Consider the following 20,935-nt stretch of genomic DNA (forward strand, 5'->3'; position numbering starts at 1 on the left):
TTAAACCTGTACTCTTATCTCTCATCCTACTGTAAACTAAAAAATGGAGAAGTCTAAATATTGAAACAGAGCCAGGGATTTAGCTCAGCAGCATAAGTGCCTTTCTGGAAAGCACACAGTCATGAGTTTGATCCCTGGTACCAAATAAATAAATATTGAAACAGAATCAATCTACTGGAAGATAAAGTAGATAAAATTGTTTTTAATTTTTATTTTTAATTTGGTTTATTGGTACATTTTAGATATACATAATGATCACACTCACCATAGGGAATCTGTACCTGTACATAGGTCTTGTTTCTTTTTTCCTATTCCCCTCTCCTCCCTTCACTCCCTTTCGTTTTTTACTTACAAAAGCTTTGTTTCCATTTTTTCCTTCTATGCTTTTTTCTTGTCTCTTCTTTCTTTTTCCCTTCCCATTTTCTTGTTACCCATTCTATTTGAATATTTTCTTCCCATTTCCCAGTATCTGTTATATATTTTGATCCTTCCTTACACTTCCAGTTTCTCACACCAGAGAAATGATGCAGTATTTAAATAAGTGTAGGGGCCAGAGATATAGCTCAGAGGCACAGTGCCTGCCTGGCAAGCATGAGGTTGTGAGTTTGATACCTGGTACCAAAAAAAATCCATAACATAAAGATGTGTATCTGATTTATTTCATTTAAGAGTGGTGATAGTGGGATCCTTGTCTTTTTCATGACTTCAGAGTGAAAGCTTTTCGTTTTTTTCACTTAGAATGATATTGCTGTTGGTTTGTCATGGATGGATTTTATTCAACAGAGAGAAAGACCATCTCTTCCAATCTTCTGTAGCTTTCAGTCTGTCGGGGTTCATGGAACTGTAGGGCTCAATCTTTCTTCCTCCTCCGCGGAACCTGCGGGGCTTGGGCTGCTGTTCCTGCCGGAACTACCGGAGTGGCGCACCCTGACGCTGCCCGGATACGGAGGGGTGTGCCGGAGCGGATGAGGGTGGTGGACTTCCGCCCGCCCCGAGGAGCCACGGACCTGCGGAGAAATGGGTAAGATCTGGCCAGCGCCTGTCGGAAGCGCTTCTCCCGGTTGCAGTTCCCCTCTCTGCTCAGTAGCCTGTACCCCTTCTGCCGGGGTAGAGCGCCTCCGCGTCCTTTCTCGCCCCGCATAGGCAGCGTCTCCGCTGGGCTGCGCTTCCACTTGGGACGAGTCTCAGGCTCCTTTTCCTCCAAGTAGGTAAAATTCCTGGGACGCAGGGGTAAGCAGAGACTTTATGAACAAAACAGCCACCACACAGGAAATAGTACAAAGAATCGACAACTGGGATCGCATCGTATTAAAAAGCTTTTGCACAGCAGAAGAAACCAAAGACAAGGTGAAGAGGCAGCCCACAGAATGCAAAGCAATTTTTGCTAGCTACTGCTTAGAGTCTTGGGCATCTTTTATGTAGAGTGTCATGTCATCTGCAAGTAATGTTAATTTAACTGTTTCGGTTCCTGTTTTGATTCATTTTATTTCTTTCTCTTGTCTCATTCCTCTGGCCATTGTCCAGAACTGTGTTGAACAGGAGGGGTGATAGTGTGCATCCGTGTCTTATTCCTGATCCTAGAGTGAAAACTTTCAGTGTTTGACCATTCAGAGTGAAACTAGCAGTTGCTTTCTCACAGATGGCTTTTGTCAGACTGAGATAAATACCAATTTTCTGTAGGGTATTTTTTTTTTTTAAATCGTGAATAGGTGTTGGGTTTTGTTAAATGCTTTTTCCGCATCTGTTGAGAAGATTACATGATTTTTGTCCTTTTTATTTATTTATTTTTTTGCAGTGTTCCATTTATTGATTTGTACATGTAGAATCATCCCTGCATCCTTGGGATGAATCCTACTTGGTCATGGTGTATAATCTTCCTGATGATTTGCTGCACTCTGTTGCCAGTGTCTTATTGAGGATTTTTGCATCTGTAGTACCGTAGTTCTTTTTTGATTGGATCCTTCTCTGCTTCTGATACCAGGGTAATACTTGCTTCCAGGAATGAGTTTTGGAGTATTGCTTCACTTTCAATTCTTTTAAAGAGTTTGAGAAGTGATGGCATTAGGCCTTCCAGAAAACTTCTAGATATAATAACTAGGTTCAGATATAATAACTAGATATAAAAGTCAATAAATAGCATTCCACTACACAAATAATAAAGTTACTGAGTGGGAAATTAAGGAAACAAAGCCCTTCACAATAGTGTCAAAAAAAGAGAGAAATACTTAGGAATCAATCTAATGAAGGAAGTAAGATATCTCTACATTGAAAACTATAGTTCTCTGAAAAAGATGATCGAAGAAGATATCAGAAAATGGAGAGATATTCTTTGCTCATGGATATGAAGAACCAACATAGTGAAAATGGCAGTACTCCCCAAACTGTTGTAAATATTTAATGCAATCCCAATCAAAATATCATTAGCATAGCTCAGAGAACTAGAGAAATATGTTACTGAAGTTCATCTGGAACCAGAAGAGACCTAGAATAGCAAAAGCAATTCTGCCAGGCATAGGATTAAAGCCAATAAAGAACCATTCCTTCCTTTTCATCTCTCTTAAGTTCAAGGAAAAAGACATATCATGATTGTGGAGCAGGTTAAATACATAATTACCTGTACATCTGATATATGAAAAACTCATAAATTGTCTGCAAACACAGTTTCCAGATAATAAGCATACATTCTGTGTACATTCAGTTTTTGGCCGGTTACCTTTCCAAGAAGGTGTGGTTGACCTTCTGCTGTATAAATGCTGAGTGTCTGTGCTCTTGAGGGCATCTGCCTGGATGGAGTTCTGCTCTCCACAATGGTAGGTAATTGGGTTGAGGTGTAGCTCAAAGATACAGCATCTGTGTCACAGTCATATGTATCGGATTTTATACACAAAGGCCTGAAAATGTAAAAAGTATATGTTCCTTTTTTATATGCTATAAATGTTCATTTTTCTGCATAGCATTTATTGGTAAATACAATATTGTTTTTAATCTTTTGCATATTGCTTGCAATTCAATGTGTAGAACAGAATGAAAATCTGAATTGGAAAAAATAATGAAATTAATGCTATTTTTATCGTCTTGAGATGCAGATGGTTTTATATTTCCTGCGAATATTGAGCCTGTCATGAGTGACTTGTGAAATGAAATAGGATTTCAGAGATGAAATTAAAAAATAATTTTACAGATAGGAAAACTGAGGCTGGAAGAGGGAAGGGACTGCCATGCTCTTCCTATCACAAAACTGGGGAAGCTGAGACAGGTCGTAGGCCTGCCTCAGTGCAGGCTAGGGGATTCCAGCTGCACCTGTCTGGTAGCGTCAGCTGAGTGTCTTTGAAAGATGCAGACAACAGGCTCCTCTGGGAGTTCTCTGGTCTGCACGGGTACCAGAGCAGTGGTCAGCAGTTTTAGAACTCATTCCTGGGGCCCTTTTTGGTGCATCATTTTTAAGGAAGAAACTCATTTCTGCATCTATAAAAGGTCTGCAGACCTCTTTTTAGTATTTAATCTTTCTTGACATATTTTTGTCTCTGGCCAGTCAAGGAATTTCCTGTGCTGCTCTGAGGTTTGCAAATGGCAAGGGGGAGGAAACAGCCACTGGGCAGGATGACTGTGACAGTCAGAGAGGGTCTATCAGAAAGGACTTGGAGAATAAGAGTCTTCCAGGAGCAGGGATATATCTAACGAAACAGAATTCACATGGGTCAGGAGCTACTCAGTCTTACCACGAGGCTGGACATGAGGCCTTGTTACTTGGAAAGGGCTCACAAAGCCACTCCTGCCTGCATTATCCCAAGCAGATTATCCCACATCAGTGCTCAGGATCCAAAATAAAGGAAGAAGATAAAATGGGAGAAAAGTGGGTGACAGGAAGGAATTTAGTGTAGGAAAGAGACTTTGGAGCCTTTCCACTCAGATCTGCAGCAGCAGCAGCAGCAGCAGCATGATCAGGACCTTGCATCTGAGCCTGCACACTACTGAGGCAGAACCTCACAGCCTCCTCTTTTCCAGACTCCCAGGGTACGCAGCCTTGCTTTAGTCAGTTTTCCTTTGGATGAGGTCCGAGAGAGGAGGTCAAGATACAGGACACCTGCCATGTCTGTGTCCAGGCTACCTGAGATTGCATGTTAAGTATTAGCTCTCTGGGAAATTTGATGCCCAACCACAGAGGAGATTTTTTTTTTTTCAGGCAAGAAACAGCTTCACAGAGGGAAGAGAAAGGACAGAGAGGTAGATGTAGAGGAGAGAGATAAAGGCAGGGACCATGGAAGGCTATTGCTGAGTTATTGTCGAGTGAGTAATCTGAAGAAAACAATTTTATTTCTCTTGCTAGCAAATTTGGATTTCATCTTCTAGCCCTCAAATGTGCATCTCTGCCTCAGAATACGAATCCCCAAAGGCCTAAATGATCCCTTGCTTTAAGTGGGGAGCAGTAATTGGGACAGCAAAGCTGAGCATTTTGGAAGATTGGAGAGTCCCACTGTGCTTTGAACTGAGAATTACACAAAAGGAAATGGCACAAGGAGGAAGTGGAGCTCCAAGTCCTGCTCTTGCTAAATGTAGTGAGGTTTTGTTTTGTTTTAATGTTAAACGATTCATTTGTTTCTTATGGTTGTGCATCTAATGCATTTGATTGTGGAAAATGAGAGGTCTAGAGACCAAAAGTGTTCTCATTGTATCTCCCCGCAAATGCCTTCCTCAGACTTGCCCCCGGCTGCAGTCTGTGTGTGAACCTCTCTGTCTTTACACAGCAGTTGTACCACCAGGGGCGATTTGCACCTGGCTCTGTGTCACCGAGTGAAACATAGAGATCGCTGGCTCAGGTGGTTTCTCCTTCCTCACCTGTCATCCTCCCGGGTCGCTTCCTGGGTCCCGATGTTCTCAGGCACCTGTGTCCTGGTACACTGTGGTTTCCCATTTTTCTACTTCATCCAGCATCTCTGGGTAGGGGAGTCTATCTTTGTGTGTCTGCTTTGCTCTTTGGGATCCAATCTCAGAAGTACAAATGGGGGTTCAAATGTTACAAACTGTGAAACAAAGTTCACATGCAGGAAACTCCAGGACACTGCCCACATAGATGATCTGGGCACCTATTTCCCTTAAATACTTCCGGTTCCCTGTGGCATGGTAATTGACACGATGTTTCTGGCCATCACATGGGATTTCATATTATCATAAACATATGGACATTCTTGTTACTACTTAGGTGAACTGTCCTGTTTGTCATTTCTAGTTCTGTCACTGTATGTGAAATGCCCCCCTAGTTTCCTTCCTTTTTTTCTGTAAAGACACGTTTTTTTCTGTGTGTATAGAAATTCTTCATATAATCATATTGTTTTCCAAATCTGGTATCTTTTCAAAAATTACCATCTAAGTTGTAATGACCTTTACAAAGTGAAACAATTTTTATTCTTTAAATAACAACCTTACCTATCCTATGATATCTTATATAATCTTAGTTTTACCTGTATAACACCCTGAGCAACCTCTCTCCAAACTCTACACATGGCACTGAGGACTGGGAAGGTCCCTGTGTGGCATGAGCACACGCTGCCCTGAGCAGAAGCCCATGATGACTTAGCAGGGGTGCAGCTGCCTCGGCAAAGCCTACAGAGACCTCAGTGACTCCATATATAGTCTCTGTCCCATCTGAGCCCCCTTTCCCTGTGGCCACTCAGCTCCAAGGGACCTAGCAGCAGTGTCAGTGTCCTCGAAGTGACACTGGGTTGGCAGCTGTGGTGAGACGTGAGGTCAGGGGAGAAGGACTGGCCACCCAGGCTCTCAGCTCTGTGTCTCTGGATGCTCCAGCCCCAGTGCAGGACGTGGTAGATCCAGCACCAGAGCTGTCCCCAGGCCACAGAGGGCATCAGGAGAATGGAGATTTGGTGACAGTCCCAAAACACCAATGGCTGAGTGACTGTGACAGAAGGAGGCTCCAAGTACAAAGAAAAGCCTTGTGGACTTTATTTCATGGTGGGGACTGAAAGACAGTTAATGTATTTCTTCCTAAGTCACTGTTTTTTCTAATACCATTTATTGAACAGTCACTTATCAAAGATAATGTCCTGGCTTCTAAAGAACCGTGTTTCACTACGTAGAAGGCACATCCATCGTCACTGGGAAACACTCCGTGGGGGCCTGTCTCCTCCGCGGTTCTCCTTCTGCTCTTACATCAGCAGTGTCCTGCTGCGGGGACCTTTGTTTCATTAACTACAAGCTGAGCCATCCTCACCCCCGCTTCCATTCTAGAGGGTCCCTCTGAACGCCGCACTGAGACCTGATTGTGCATTTCAGAGTCACTCACACCAGAAAGATAACACAGGCAATGTGCTTGTGGCCTTGTCCGCCAGTTCCACTTTAGAATAACTGCGTGTCCTGGCCGCCATCCGTGAGGTCTTTATCAGGGCAGGGTGCAGCTCAGGGGTGGAGTGCTTAGGTGCTGGGTTTGATACTCAGAACTACAAAAAGTTCAAAATTGAAAAAAGCACAAAGGCCTGAGCCATCTGAAACAAATGAAATGCTGAGTGTTGTGGTGTGTGTTTGAAGCGATGGCTAAGCTGTCTTCCAGTCACGTCTCCAGCTAACTCAGTGCTAGGTAGTCTCCAGATGCATTTTCTTGACCTCTGTGTGTCTGTTCATGTTGAACTGCTTGTATGTAAAACCTTTCTCCCCCTCTTGCATTTCTGTCCTTTAAGTTATGTGTATTCTGCAAAACAGCCCCAAATCCACCTAATCCTGAGGGTTTCCCAAACTCCCTGTGTGAAAAGAAAGCACGTGGTCATTGTGGTCCTGGGATTTGTAACATACGTTTAATTTTGTCTGTTGCTTTTCTTAGTGGATGTGTTCCGCTTGCCTGGATGGGTCATCAGCAGAAAGAACTTACACATTCAGAATCACTTGGCCACAGCACTGCAGGGAGCTCTGTGTGTGACCCTCAGTCCATAATACACTCACTCTCCTTTCTGACTTTCCAGACATTACAGAGAATTCTCCTTGGCAGTCTCCTGGTTCTGGCCACCTTCATGACTATATGCAATGCTGAATGCTATGTCATACCTTTGGAGAAAGTTCCAGATGGTTCCCGGACTGGTAAGTTTTTCACATTTCTTATGAACCATGGCCTGGTAGAAAGGAACTTTTTGCAGGTGAAGAAGTTTGAATTGACAGAGGGAAGAGAGAGAGCAGATAACAGAAAGAGTCAAATTTTTGACCATCATTTAAATTAGACTCTCTGGAGTGAGAGCTCCACATAGCAACAGCTCCTTGATTGACTGCCACATCTGTCCATTCATGCTTTGGTGTGCATGCCACATCCAGGGGAGCCCTGTTAACCCGTAGGTGCTGATTTAGGGACCTGAGGTACTTGGAGAGAGTTCTGGAAGCATGGCTGCATGAGCCCATCCCAGAGATCCTGGTTCCAGTGTCCTGGGCTGAGGCCCACCATACACTTGTGTCTGTGTCCTGCATTGTTTCTCTTGTTTGCTTGCTCTGGTGCTGTGGATGGACCGTAGGCTCTCCTGTGTAATGCACATGAGATCTTCCTCTCAGCTGCACCTGTCCAATAAACGCTTTTTAAGACCTCAAGATGTTCACAGGTGCACCCAGAATTGCGAACCGTAATGAAAATCAAAGCAAGCATAGGAGTGAGGTGTTTGTTATACAGAGATACTCCAGGAGAAAGGTGGCCCCCATACCATGAGGCACCAGTGATTCACCCAGAGGGCCTCAGTAGCTCCCTGTGTGTCTGTGCTGTAATAAAATCTGGGAGGACCTGAGTTTGCTTTTGTAAATGTTACCGGGACCTGGGACTCTACAGTACTGGACTTTAGCCATGGGTGACTAGAGAAGCACTTAGATGCCTCACATAAAGTCTGTCAGAAGGCCAGGGGCTGACCTCTGTGTCCTCGTGGGCATGTCACTATTGCGTGTGCGAGGACTCCACTGCCATGACCTGTGCTTTGTTTCAGAATGCAAGGATCTTTATGGAGTCACACACCCCTTGAAATCATCTTGGAGGACTTTCCACTGTGATGACTGTTACTGTGAAGAAAATGAAATAAGCTGCTGTAAATTGTGAGTCAGAGGCCGTGGTGGCCGAGAGGGCCCTGGCTGTCTGGGAAGAGTAGCCCTCCCTCATGACAGAGCCGTGCTTGCATCTGCTCATAGGCCGTGCTTGGGCAGCTGTTTCATTTATTTATGAAAAGAAAGAAAAAGGGCAAAAGAAGCAAACCAACAGTAACAAACCCAAACAATACCAGTACAGCTTTTCAAAACAAGATGATAGGAATTTAATAATGGTTGTAGTATTCTATATTGTTACCTTCAAAAGGGTTGCTTAGATTATCAGATATAGACCTGTAAAACTGATCTAATCATGAGTATCAGCTGTTCTTTTCCAAGAGCTAATAAAATTAGTAATATAGTCATCTTAGCTATCTATGTCCACGTACACAAATTTATGTCCTTTTTCTTTCCCCTTTACCTTATCCCAGGTACTTTTACCCTCTGGGCAATTTCTTATCCTTACACAGTATTTATTACAGATTTTGGATCTTACTCAGTTTTTCAGTTTCTTACAACAGGAACAAATGCAGTATTTTTACACATGTGAGTTTGATTTTATTTTACTTGTATGGTCTCAAGTTGTGTCTAACTATAAAAGCCTTGATACAAGCTTTCTTTATAGCTGTGTAGTACTCCACTGTATAAAAATACCACGGGTCTTTTGTATCCATTCCTTGATTGATGGGCACTTGGGTTGTGTCCAAGATTTTACTTTTACAAATTGTGCGGCTATAAACATGGGTGCACATATTTCACTGTGGTATGTTTCCAGTTCTTCTGGGAAAATGCCCAGATATAGGATAGCTCAGTCAAATGAAATCTCTATCCTAGATTTTTGAGGACTCCCCACACTGATTTCCACAGTGGTTGCGCCAGCCTACATTCCCATCGACAGTGGAGAAGAGTTCCGTTTTCCCCACAGCCTCTCCAGCATTTGTTATTCGTTGATTTCTTGATAATAGCCATTCTTCTGGGTGAGATAGAATCTTAGTGTTTTAATTTGCATTTCTCTAGTGACCAATATTATTGAACATTTTTTCATATATTTATTTGCATTTGTATTTCTTCATCTGGGAACTGTGTATTCATCTCAGATGCCCATTTTTGGATGGAGTCTTTGCATTTTGGGGGCCTCATGTTTTTCATTTCTTTATATGTTGTAGATAAAAGTCCTTTGTCTCAGGGACAGTTGGCTAAGATATTTTTTTCCCACTTCATGGGTTTCTTTTCACTCTGCTGGAGATTTCTTTTGACATGCAAAAATGTTTTAATAAGATGAGATCCCAGTTGTTGATTCTGGGAAGTACTTCCCGTGCAACTTGATCTTTGCCCATGAATTCCCTGCCTACCCCTATGTCATCAAGATTTCCACCTACTTGTCTTCCAGCAGGTTTAGTCTTTGTGTTTTGATATTTAGATCTTTGATCCATTTTGACTTTTATTTTAATGCATGGTAATAGGCATGGGTCTAGTTTCAGTTTTCAGTGTATGGAAAGCCAGTTTTTCTAGCACAACTTATTAAAGATGCTATCTTTTTTCCAGTGAACATCTTTGGCCCCTTTGTTGAAGATAAGGTGGCTTAGTGTTTTTGTAGTTGTGACTGTATCTTCTGACCCATTTTATTGATCGTCAGCTCTTGTTTTATTCCAGTACCATGCTGATTTTATTATAGTAGCTTTGTAGTATAATTTGAAGTTGGGATTGTGATGCCTGCTGCCTTATCTTTGTTGCCCAGAATTGCCTTTACTAGTCTAGGTCTCTTCTGGTTCCAGATGAATTTTAGGAACAATTTCTCTAGATCTGTGAGGTATGCTAATGGTATTTTGATTGGAATTACATTAAATCTGTATAACAATTTTGGGAGAATGCCCATTTTCACAATGCTTGTTCTTCCTATCCATAAACAGGGAATATCTTTCATTTTCTGAAATCGTCTTTGATTTCTTTTTTCAGAGTAATATAATTTTCATTGTGTAGATCTTTTACTTCCTTTGTTAGACTGATTCCTAAGTATTTCATTTTTTTGGATGCTATAGTAAAAGGTTGTGGTTTCCTTTATTTCTCTCAGTGAGCTTGTTGTTTGTTACAGGAATGCTATTGAATTTTGGGTCCTGACTTTGTATCCAGCTACATTACTGAATTTGGTAATTATAGCTAGCAGCCTTTCCATGGAGTTTTGGGGGTCTTCTATGTAGAATACCATATCATCTGCAAATAATGATAGTTTAACTTCTTTCTTTTCTGTTCTTATTCTTTTCTCTCTCTTGTCTAATTATCCTGGCTAATGTTTCCAGAACTATATAGTGGTAATAATGGAATCCTGTCTTGTTCCTGATTTTAGGTTGAAAGTTTTCAATTTTTGTCCATTTAGTGAGATGTTGGCTGTTGGTTTACCATATGTGGCTTTTAACACATTGAGGTAAAGGTCACATATTCTGATTTTACATAGGGTTTTATCATGAATTGAGTGTTGGATTTTGTTGAAAGCTTCGGCATCTATACAGATGACCATGTGATTCTTGTCTTTGACTCTGTTGCTGTGGTGTATTAAGTTGATTGATCTGCAGATATTGAGCCATCCCTGCATTCCTGGACTGAATCCCACTTGATCGTGGTGTATAACTTTCCTGATGACTTATTGTATTCTGTTTACCAGTATTTTATTGAGGATCTTTGCATCAGTGTTCATTAGGGAGATTGGCCTGTAGTTCTCTTCTTTGGTTGGGTCTTTCTGTGGTTTTGGTATTGGGGTAATACTTGCTTCCAGGAGTGAATTAGGGAGACTTGCTTTCCTTCCAATTTCATTGAAGAGTTTGACGATTGTTGGCATTAAGTCTTTCCTAAATTTCTTGTAGAATTCTGCAGTGAATCCATCAGGACCTTGGCTTTATTTGTTGGTAAAGTTCTAATTACATTTTCAATTTCATTAATTGAATTAGGTTACTTAGCAGTTTTACGTCTTCTTGATCCAGCGTTGTTAATTCATATGTTTCTAGGAATCTGTCCATTTTTTCTGTGTTATCAAACCTATGAGAGTAAAGGTTTTTGAAGTAGGTATTGATGATCTTTTGTATTTTTTACAGTGTCTATATTGATTTCACCCTTTTAATCTCTTACTGTGTGGATTTGAGTTTTTTCTTTTTCTTTTTGATAAGGTTGGCTAGAGGTTTATCAATTTTATTTATTTCAAAGAATCAACTCTTCATTAATTCTTGTATTGTTTTCTTAGTTTCAATTGCATTAATTTTTGCTCTGATTTTTATAATTTCCTTCCTTTTTGTTTTGTACTTGACTTGCTCTTCTTTTTATAGAAGTCTGAGGTGCAGAATTAGGTTGTTTACTTGTGTTCATTCCATTTTCCTGATGTGGTTGTTTACTGTTACAACTTTCCTCTGAGGACTGCTTTCATTGTATCCCACAGGTTCTGATAAGTTATATTTGCATTTTTGTTCAGTTGTAGATATTGTTTAATTTCTTTTGTGACCCATTGGTTGTTTAGGAGAGTGTTATTTAATTTCCATGTGTTTATGGGCTTCTTGTGGGTTTTTTTGTCATTAATTTCCATTTTTATTGTACTATGATCAGATAATATACATGGGATTATTTCATTACTTAAGCATATTCTTTGGGCTGGTATATATTTTAGAGAATGACCCATGTGCAGCTGACAAGAACATGTACTCTGATGTTGTTGGGTAGAATACTTGGTACACATCTACTAAGGTCCATTTGTTCACAAGTTTGATTCAGTTCTATTATTTCTTTGCTGATTTTTTTGTTTGGTTGATCTGTCTCTGTGACAATGGGGTGTTAAGGTCCTCTGTTATAACTGTACTGCTGATTAATTTTTCATGTCTACTAAGATTTGTTTTACGTAGTTGAGTGCTTCTGTATTTAGTGCATATATATATATATATATATATATATATATATATATATATATATGGTTGTAATCTCTTCCTCTTCAGGCTTTCCCCTAACAAGTGAGATTCGTTATCTCTTTTGATCATTCTAGAGGTTCATAGTATCTGTAAACAGAATAGCTACTCCTGCTTTTTCCAAGATTCCTGCCACATGGAGTATTGTTTTCCATCCTTTGACTTTTAGTCTATGAATTTCGTTTTGCATTAAATGTGTTTCTTGTACACAGCATATTGTTGGATTTTGTTTCTTAATCCACGTTGCCAGTCTTTCTTTTTATTGGTGAGTTGAGACCATTTACATTGATATATATATATCAATATATATATCTGATATGTATTGACTTATCTCTGTCATGTTATATTTCTGTTGTTGGTTTTCTACTTTTTCTGCTTAATTGTTGCCCTGACTAGTGGTTTCCTTCTGTTGTTCTTGGAATTGTAGTTATATTTCTCTCTTCCTAGAGTATCTTTCAGTAGTGTTGGTTTAGTGGCCATGAATTTCTTTCAGTTGTTCTTTGGCATGAAAGTATCTTATTTCTCATCAGTTTTCAAAGATAGTTTTGCAGGGCACATCAATCTGGGTTGGAAATTGTTTTCTTTCGGGACTTGAAATACTTCACTTCAAACTTTTCGTGACTTAAGGTTTGTGTTGAGAAGTCTGCTGTGATTTTGATAGGCTTTCCTTCTTAGGTGATCTGTTTCTTTTCTCTGACAGTCTTTAGTATTCTGTTCTTGTGCTGAATTTCTGAGATCCTAGTTATTATATGTCTGAGGAAGTTTTATTTTGATTATAGCTAATTGGGGTTCTAGGTGTCTCAATTATCTGAATATCAGATTCTTTACCCATGTTTGGAACACTTTTTTCTATATTTCTGTAAATAGTCTTCTTATGTCATTTGTGTCGACCCCCGCTTTCATTGACCCTTATCAGTCTTACATTGTTTCTCTTTGCATCATCTGTAAGAGCTGTTGAATTGTTGTTTCCATCTTTTCTTTCATGATCATAAGCTGCCCTCCTGTCTTCGAAGTCTGAGAGTCTAGCTTCAGCTTCATTCAAGCAGTTTTTCCTGCTTTCAGTGGAATTTTTAATTTCCTGAATATCCCTTTGAATCTATTTCATGCATTCTAGTCATGTCTTACATTGTTCATTCAAGGTTTGCACCATTTTCTTATGTTGCTCTATTTTTTTAGCTAGATCTTTCTTTTGTAATGTTTGTCAGTTATTTTTTTTTACCTGGGAGAGGTTCTGATCTGATTTCCTCTGTCACTTTATGGAGTTGTTTCTTTACTTCAGTTGCTATTGTCTCAGAAAGTTCAGTTGTATGATTTCCATTGTCTTCTATTTCAGTGTCTCCTGGGTTTGTTCTCAGTGGGCTGGAGGACTGAGTCTGCATCTTGCTCTTTTGTTTTGTCATTTTCCTCTGAGACCTGTGTGGCTGACCAGGCACCTTCCTGATTGAACTGGAATATTGCACTGGACAGATCTTTGATCCTTCAAATATCTGTGAGACTAGCTCAGGCACACCCCTGAACTATGGCACTGGAGCCTTGTGCTGTGATGGGCAGAGCTCAGAATCTTCGGGACCTGTCAGGCAGGTTGGTCACTGCCTGATGGGTGGCTCTGCGTCTCTGGGCTGGGCAGGGCTCAGTACCTCTGTAATCAGTGAGGCTGGCTGAGTGTTCCCTTGATAGACTGTACTGGGATGTTGGGCTGGGCAGAGCTCAGATCTATGCAGGAAGCTCCCCCAGAGTTTGGTGCTGGGGCCTTGCGCCTGGCTAAGTGGAGTTCAGAACCTCCAGACAGCTAGCCAGGATGCACTCCTGGAATATAGCATGGGGCTTTGCGCCTGGATGAGAATAGTTCAGGGCCTCTACTGTGCAGCTAACTGGGCTATACCTCCAGTGTGGTGCCAGGATCTTGCCTGCACAGTTGTTTTAAGATTAAGATCAAAAGAGAGAAGATATTCACATACTTCCTACCTGTCTCCTCTCCCTACTCTGCACAGGCTGCCCACAGTCAGCACCCACAGGAGAGGCCACAGCTCTTCCTCTTCACCACTGAAGCCACCGTTTACATGAGGGTTCATCTGGATGTGGTGTGTGGGGAGTGGGTGTGGGGGGTTACTTCACTGTCCTGTAACTGACATGACATAAACACTTTGCAAACATTAACCATAATTTTATAGTTCATTTGCACCAGGTACACTCACACTGCTGTGCAGCCTCTCAACACTCATTCCCTGAGACCTCAAAAAGTCAGCACCCATCCAGAGCTCACCCCTCCCTCCGGCCCCAGCCCCTGCCACCACCCTCTGCTTTCTGCATCTCCAAATGCCACTGTCCTACAGCCTCGTGTGCCTGCATCTGTGACATCTTTGCCTGCTGAAATGACTTTACTGAACCTAGCATGATATCTTCAAGATTATCTGTGCTGCAGTTATAATGTGCTTTTTCCTTGGAGTTCCAAAATGCTGCTCCACATGGGGCGACCACATCATGCTATAAATTCACCTGTAGATGAATTGACTTGCTTCCACCTCATTTTACTGCTCTCTAGGTACTTTCAAAACTTGTCAATGTTTTCATTGTGAAAAACCATATGTACATAGTAGGTTCCTTAGAGAAGAAAGCATACGAGGTGATCCGGTGCTGTTCTAGAAGCTGGCCTGATGGCCAGTGTCGCCTTGACCTTCTAGGTTTGCTAGATCAGGAGTGCTGTTCCAGGTTTCCTAGAACCAGCAGAGGCAAGAAGGAGAGCTGTCAGGGACACTGTGCAGTGTGTCTTGTCCCATAACCCTGTGTCCCTTCATTGTTCAAGTTGATACCAAGACAGCTCGGGGATTCTGTAGATGCTTTTTGCTGAGCTTCTGTGGATGTTGATGAGCAGCTACTGAGTGGACAGAGTACAGATAGTAGCAGCCTCATTCACAGCAGCCACCCACTCCCATCCCCACATCCATCTGAAGCTTCCTCTCAGCCTGCCCTGATGTGCAGGGCGTTCCATGAACAGGGGTAGCATTTGTTTTCTTTCGTTTTGCTGTTGTGGTCTTGGGGATGAACTCAGGACTCGTGGGAAGCAAGTGCTCTATCACTGAGACTCATCCCCACCCATCACACGCCTGGATGGTGGAGTCACAGTGGTCTGAGTCTGAACCTGCTTCCCCTTGTGCTGTAGCTGTGAGTCCTGGCGGATTATCTCAGTCTCTTTGAGCCTCATTTTCCTTACTGTAACCAGGTGGATGTGGGACCCAGATGAGATCCTGCATTTATTCCTTCACCAGCGGGGATGGAACATGCCCTAAGTCTAAGAGTAGGGCAAGGATGGGAACAAAGGGATCTGGTCTCTGTTTACCTTTTCCTGTCATGTAACCTGTCCTGTGACATGCCGCTCACTCTGGTGACAGGTGCTCATTTTCTCCCACTGGGCAGACCCAGCTCCCACTCTCCTAGAGTTTCCTCCCCTCATGCCACATCTGATCTTCTCATGATTTTTTATTTTTATTTTGGGGACACCACAGAGTGCTTTGGTTCATCATCTCTGGGACAGTATTTGGCCCTATGATCTGCTCTGCAGGACACCGCCCAGATGCCCAGGTGCCGGTGTCTCAGGTCCAGCTTAGGCTCCTTGGGCAGGGCAGGCAGGTGTCCTGGCCTCAGCTCTACACAGAGCTTGCCCCTCTCAGGTCCATTTCTCAGAATGCAGTGAGGGAGGCACAGCAGGAAGGTCACCAGGCTCTGTGTCTGGGTGTCAGATTACCTGATGCTGTGATGGCACTGCCCTGTGTCCTTGGACTGTTTCCTCTCTCCTGCTGGGACTGAGTGGAATTCAGGGTGCATGCAGTGACAAAGCTTGCATCCAACAAGTTGGTCCTACACATAGATGGTACAATGAGACATGTTTATTTCCTAGCAAGAAGTTATAGAAATTTTGTATCCTTAAGCAAATAGTACTTTATTGTTAATAATGTTCTATTGAAGCAAAATATGTATGTCACATGAAAATTTGGAGTACAATTCAGTGCTAATAAGTACACTAAAATGCTGGAGCCATCAGCAGTATTTCCCAGTTACTGTGTTTTTATTAGTGCATGTGTGTGATCCGTACTGAATCTGTTCATTGTAAGGAGTGGTACGTGTACATGGCTCATCTTGGTGCTTTTCTTTTCCCCCCCTCTCCCTTCTCCGTACATCCCTAGATCCCCATCACATCAGCAAAATGTCTACTGCCCTGTTTATTTTTTTTATCACCTTTTATTTTGCTCTTTAAATTATTTGTATTTTCAGGTACTTTCTGAGTTGGTTATTTTGCGTAGCATATGGTCCCAAGGTGCATTGTTTTTTATACAAGTGGCTCAAATCTGTCCATCTTTTTGGCTCAGTAGTACGTTTTTATGTACTTACCTATTGGTGGACATGTAGGACACTTGCAAGATTTAGCTGTTGTGAGATGCACGGCTATGACCATGGACATAAATGTGTCACCGTGATACGGTATCTTTAACTCTTCTGTTGAGAACCCTGTGTGTGGTCAGGCTGGGTAAAATGGAATGCCTGATTGCAGTTTTTGAGGAATCTGCATACTCATTCCCTTCGTGGTTTCCTTGTTTACATCCCCACCAACACTGTAGAAGGGCACCTTTCCCCCCACAGCCTCATCAGTCTTTGTCATTTTTTGAGTTCTTGACGATATCCATTTTTTATGGAGAAAATGGGGTGTAAGTGTTGTTGATTTGGATTTCTCTAATGACCAGTGCTTGCATTTCTTAGAAGTGTTCATTTTGTTTTTTGGGTCTTCTGTTTTGGAGGATCTAATTTTTTGAGTCCTTGTTATATTCTAGATATTAGTCTCCTACCAGGGAGTAGCTGGAAATTTTCTTTTTTCATTTTGTGGGTAGTCACTTCGCTCTGTGACTTACTTCCTTTGCTGTGGAGAAATGTTTCCCTTGTTGGTGTCCTCTTGGTTCATTTTTGGTATTAATTTCTTGTATAACTGGGGTTCTATTCACAGAGTGTTTGCCTATGCCTGTTGAGTTCAAAATTTTAACTGTTTTATTTTCATGTAGATTCAATGTTTCTATTTTAATATCTAGCTCTTTGATCCATTTTGATTTAGTTTAGTACAGGGTTAGAGGTCTAGTCTAGACTTACTCTTCTGCAATGGAAAACCTGTTTTCCCAGTGTCATTTGTTAAAGAAGTTATTTTGCTCTGGTTGCAGGTGCTTTGGGCCCTTTTGTTAAAGATAGATGGCCCCTAATCCATGAGATTGATTCTGCTCTGTTCCCTTCATTTGTGTTTGTGCCAGTACCGTGCTGTTTTTAATGTCTGTAGCTTTGTAATATAACCTGAGATGTTGGATTGTGATGCTTCCTGCCTGAGTCGCATGTTGCCTGAAATTGCTTTTATTGCTTTGGATCCTTTCTTTTCATATAAATTTCAGGATTATTTCTTCTAGTGCTGTGGAAAATACAGTTGGTTTTTTGACTGATTGATGTATGCTATTTATCATTTTAATAATTGACTATTTTTACAATGTTGGTTCTGTCTGTCCAAGAATAAGTGCTATCTTCTCATTTTCTGCAGTTGCTTTTATTCAGGAAGCAGTAGTTTTCCCTGTAGAGATCTTTCACTTCCTGGGTTAGAAAGATTACTAAATATTTAATGTTTTGAAGGTCGTGAGAGTGGAATTGTTTTCTCTAAACTCTTCTTGATGGATTCACTGATGTTACACTGGAATAATATTAATTTTTATTTATTAGTTTGTATCCTACTACTTTAGTTATTCCCAGGACAATATTTATAATAGTTTTTATTTGTTTCTTTTATTTTTTCATACTTTTGATTGAGACCAGTGCTTCCTACATGCTGGCCTTGACTTGAAATCTTCATGACCTCAGCTTCCCTGGAAGCCAGGATTACGGCTCTGTATCCCTGGGGCCAGGCATTTTCCAAACTGTTTAATTGACTCCAGACCACAACTGTGTACCATTTCAGCTGTGACTTGCACTCCTCCTTCCTGTCCACCCGGGGCATCCTTTGATCCACCTCTGCCTCGGCCACACTGGTGCTTGTCTGATGCGTGGACTTCTGGCGGTTGAGCCCTGTTGCTGCCTGGCAGAGCTCCTTTCCATCACCCCAGAGCGACAGCCAGGACTTCGCCTACACCTCTGTGTTCACTCATTCGTGTGTGAAAGACATCGGGACACCTGCTCTTCTGCTAATAGTGAATAGCGATGCTGGGAACACACACGTGTGTCTGCCTCTGCTTTTTTCTGTGGGTGGCTCCATACTGGAAGTGGCATTACTGGGAAGTGGGTCTGTGATTTAACTCCTGAGGAACCATCGAGGTGTATCCCACTGTAGCTAAGTTTTCCATTCCCACCTCCTCAAAAATTTACTTTGAAAGTTGAAATGGCATTTTCTATATTTGCAAGGGAAAACACTAAGTATGGAGCTAATGGAAAGTGCAGGAAAACAGAAAAAAAAAAAAAAAAAAACACATTACCTGTAACTCTGCTGCCTAAACAGTCGCACCAGGGCTTCATTTTCTCTTCTTTCTGTTACTTTTCTATATGCTTTTTCTCTTGTGTGGTAGATAGAAAGCATTAAAGTGCCATTATGCTGTCAGATTGGTCCATCTAATAGTCTAACATCTAATATTCCATCATAAAAACTTATTTATAATATTTTGTAGTCTACCTCTGTTGAGTAACCATCCCCTAGTGTTGGTTAAACCAGGATGTAGACCCTATGGCACAATGGCAGAGCTTGCTTCTACTCACCGGGTGGCATTCCCATGGGGTCTCCCATGCCCGTCTCCCAGGCCACTCTCCAGTGCCCCAGTCCCCATGAGCAGATGTTTGGCCACCTTCCTCTCTAGGTCCCCAAGAGCTGCAAGAGCTCCTGCCTGCAGGGCACTGAGCACAGAGAAGCCACACTGCTTGGGGTGCCTGGAGAGCTGGATGAACAGTCCTCTTTTGTTAAAACAGAAGTCCAGGGTCACTGCTGGGAAGGACACATTGTCCCCAGAGGCCCTGGGCTATCTCCTCATGTCCACTTTGGGCAGTACAGTTCCCTGGGCATGGGATGAGCATCAAGCTCTGGTGAGCCCTAAGCCGTGCTCCCTTGGGGGTGGCACTGAGTGTGTCATGGATTTTCCCGGGAAGGTGACCCCGGTTGGATCAGCCTCTTCCTGCTGGCTGCTTGCTCCTCTTGGTGATTTGAGCAACTATTTCTAAGATGATAATATGTAATCTATTAACTGGTGATTTCTTACTGTCTTTTTTTTTTTTTTTTTTTTTTTTTTGTAGTTCTGTATTACGTGTACCCTTACACCGCTTTGTTTTGTTTTGTGTTTTTCTCTTTTTCCTTTTAAATAAAATTAAAAAAAAAAAAAACACTTGTGGTGACTGGAGGCCATGGCAGGTGGCCATGCCTTCCCTCCCACTTTCTACCAGCAACAGCACTGGCCACTTCCTGAACAGGGAGGGTGGCGAGCACTGGGCTGGAAAAGCCTTCACAGTTGCAGTGTGTGGCAGAGCTGCCCTGGGCCTGTCAGAATGTCCCCTGCCCTCTGTGCAGGGTCTGTGTGACTCTGCGGGACAGAGAGTCCCAGGAGTCTGGGGCCTGGCTCTGGGGCTGCCGGCCTAGACTGCGGGCTGCAGCTAGAGTATGCGCTGCACCCGGGCTGAGCTGGTCTGGGCAGAAGTGGGGTGCGACTGTGTCCCTGTCCTTCTAACAGACCTTGGTCTTGTCTCCATGGCAGAGCTCCTGTACCTGTGGACTATGACAAAATTCTGTGCCGTGTCACCTTCCACAGGAACAACTGCAGCTATTCTGTTACGGAGTACCGGGACCCAGGAAAGGCCTGTGTTGTTCGTAAGTGGGTATTATAAGTTCCTCCTGCAGGCCTAGAGCTCCCAGGATAGCAACCCTCATGCTGTAGCCTCTGATACTCTGTGACTTCGTAATCATACACAGCAATAAAATTCTTTCTTGAGCAAATACTTTTCTTGAGCAAACACTTGTGTTCTTGTAATTTGTCAATTATGTTGGCTATGATTGGACCCGTGTTACAAAGCACACATTTATTTAACGAGACAAAATCAATTTAAATGAAATTTAAGCCACATTTCCCGCACTGTGCTGGTGATCTGCATCCCTCTCCTGTGGACCGCAAGCGCCTCTGTGCTTCTCACACATCAGTCTTCGCTCCTGTGTCTTGCAATGTGGTGACAAAGGAACAGCAAGTGAGGCTCCTGGATGGAACCCAATACACAGTGTCAGAACCAGACTAAGAAGCCAAAGAACATACAAAATGGAAAAGAATTGTGTTAAGTCAAAGTACATTTTTAGATAAATTGTACCCAATCAATTCCAATATGTAATTTTTTTCTCTCTTTTCCTGTCATGTGATTTTTTTTCATAATTATATGCATAAAGCTTTTTCATATAAAAGAAACCATGTGACATTTACGATTGTGTATCTGAGTTATTTCACTGAACATTAATTTTAGAGGACATACAGCTGGGTGATACATCATAAGTTCCCACTTGATTTCTGTAGCAATGGACCTGAAGTGTGTTTTATTGTGGCAGTGGTCTATGCTCTTTTGCAAAAGCTACAAGGGCTGGAGGTTTAGCTCAGCGGCATAAGCGCCTGCCTTGCAAGCAGGCAGTTGTGAGTTCGATCCCTGGTACTGATAAAAAGGAAAAAGACAAGAAAAAAAAAAAAGCTACAGGCTGCTTTTGCTGAAATCACTGACTCTATACTTGAGCCTAGAAAAATATAAAGGGTGATTAAAATGAGTCAGAAGACTTGGTGTCCTGTCTTCATGTTGTGTCTGCACTCTGCTGGGTTAGCCTCTGAGTAAGGTTCTGTCAGCTCTGTAAAGAGAGGTGCTGACACTATTTGTTTTATTTTGTGACTAATATAAAGATGATACGAACTCTGCCT

At 42.1% G+C, this 20,935-nt stretch overlaps 1 protein-coding gene across 1 annotated transcript; it reads left to right on the forward strand.

The window, feature by feature from the left end:
• Nucleotides 1–938: 938 nt before the first annotated feature.
• On the forward strand, nucleotides 939–20,454 carry LOC100719486 (beta-microseminoprotein A1-like). The gene is made up of 4 exons (XM_003466054.5): nucleotides 939–1,021; nucleotides 6,969–7,083; nucleotides 7,962–8,067; nucleotides 19,745–20,454. Exons 2-4 carry the CDS (start codon nucleotides 7,017–7,019, stop codon nucleotides 19,872–19,874), a joined length of 303 nt encoding a protein of 100 aa, XP_003466102.1. The 5' UTR covers nucleotides 939–1,021; nucleotides 6,969–7,016; the 3' UTR covers nucleotides 19,875–20,454.
• The last annotated feature ends 481 nt before the right edge of the window (nucleotides 20,455–20,935 follow it).

Source organism: Cavia porcellus, unplaced genomic scaffold (assembly GCF_034190915.1).
Source record: "Cavia porcellus strain 051 isolate PalLab524CR breed Dunkin Hartley unplaced genomic scaffold, mCavPor4.1 scaffold_23, whole genome shotgun sequence".
Taxonomy (NCBI): Eukaryota; Metazoa; Chordata; class Mammalia; order Rodentia; family Caviidae; genus Cavia; species Cavia porcellus.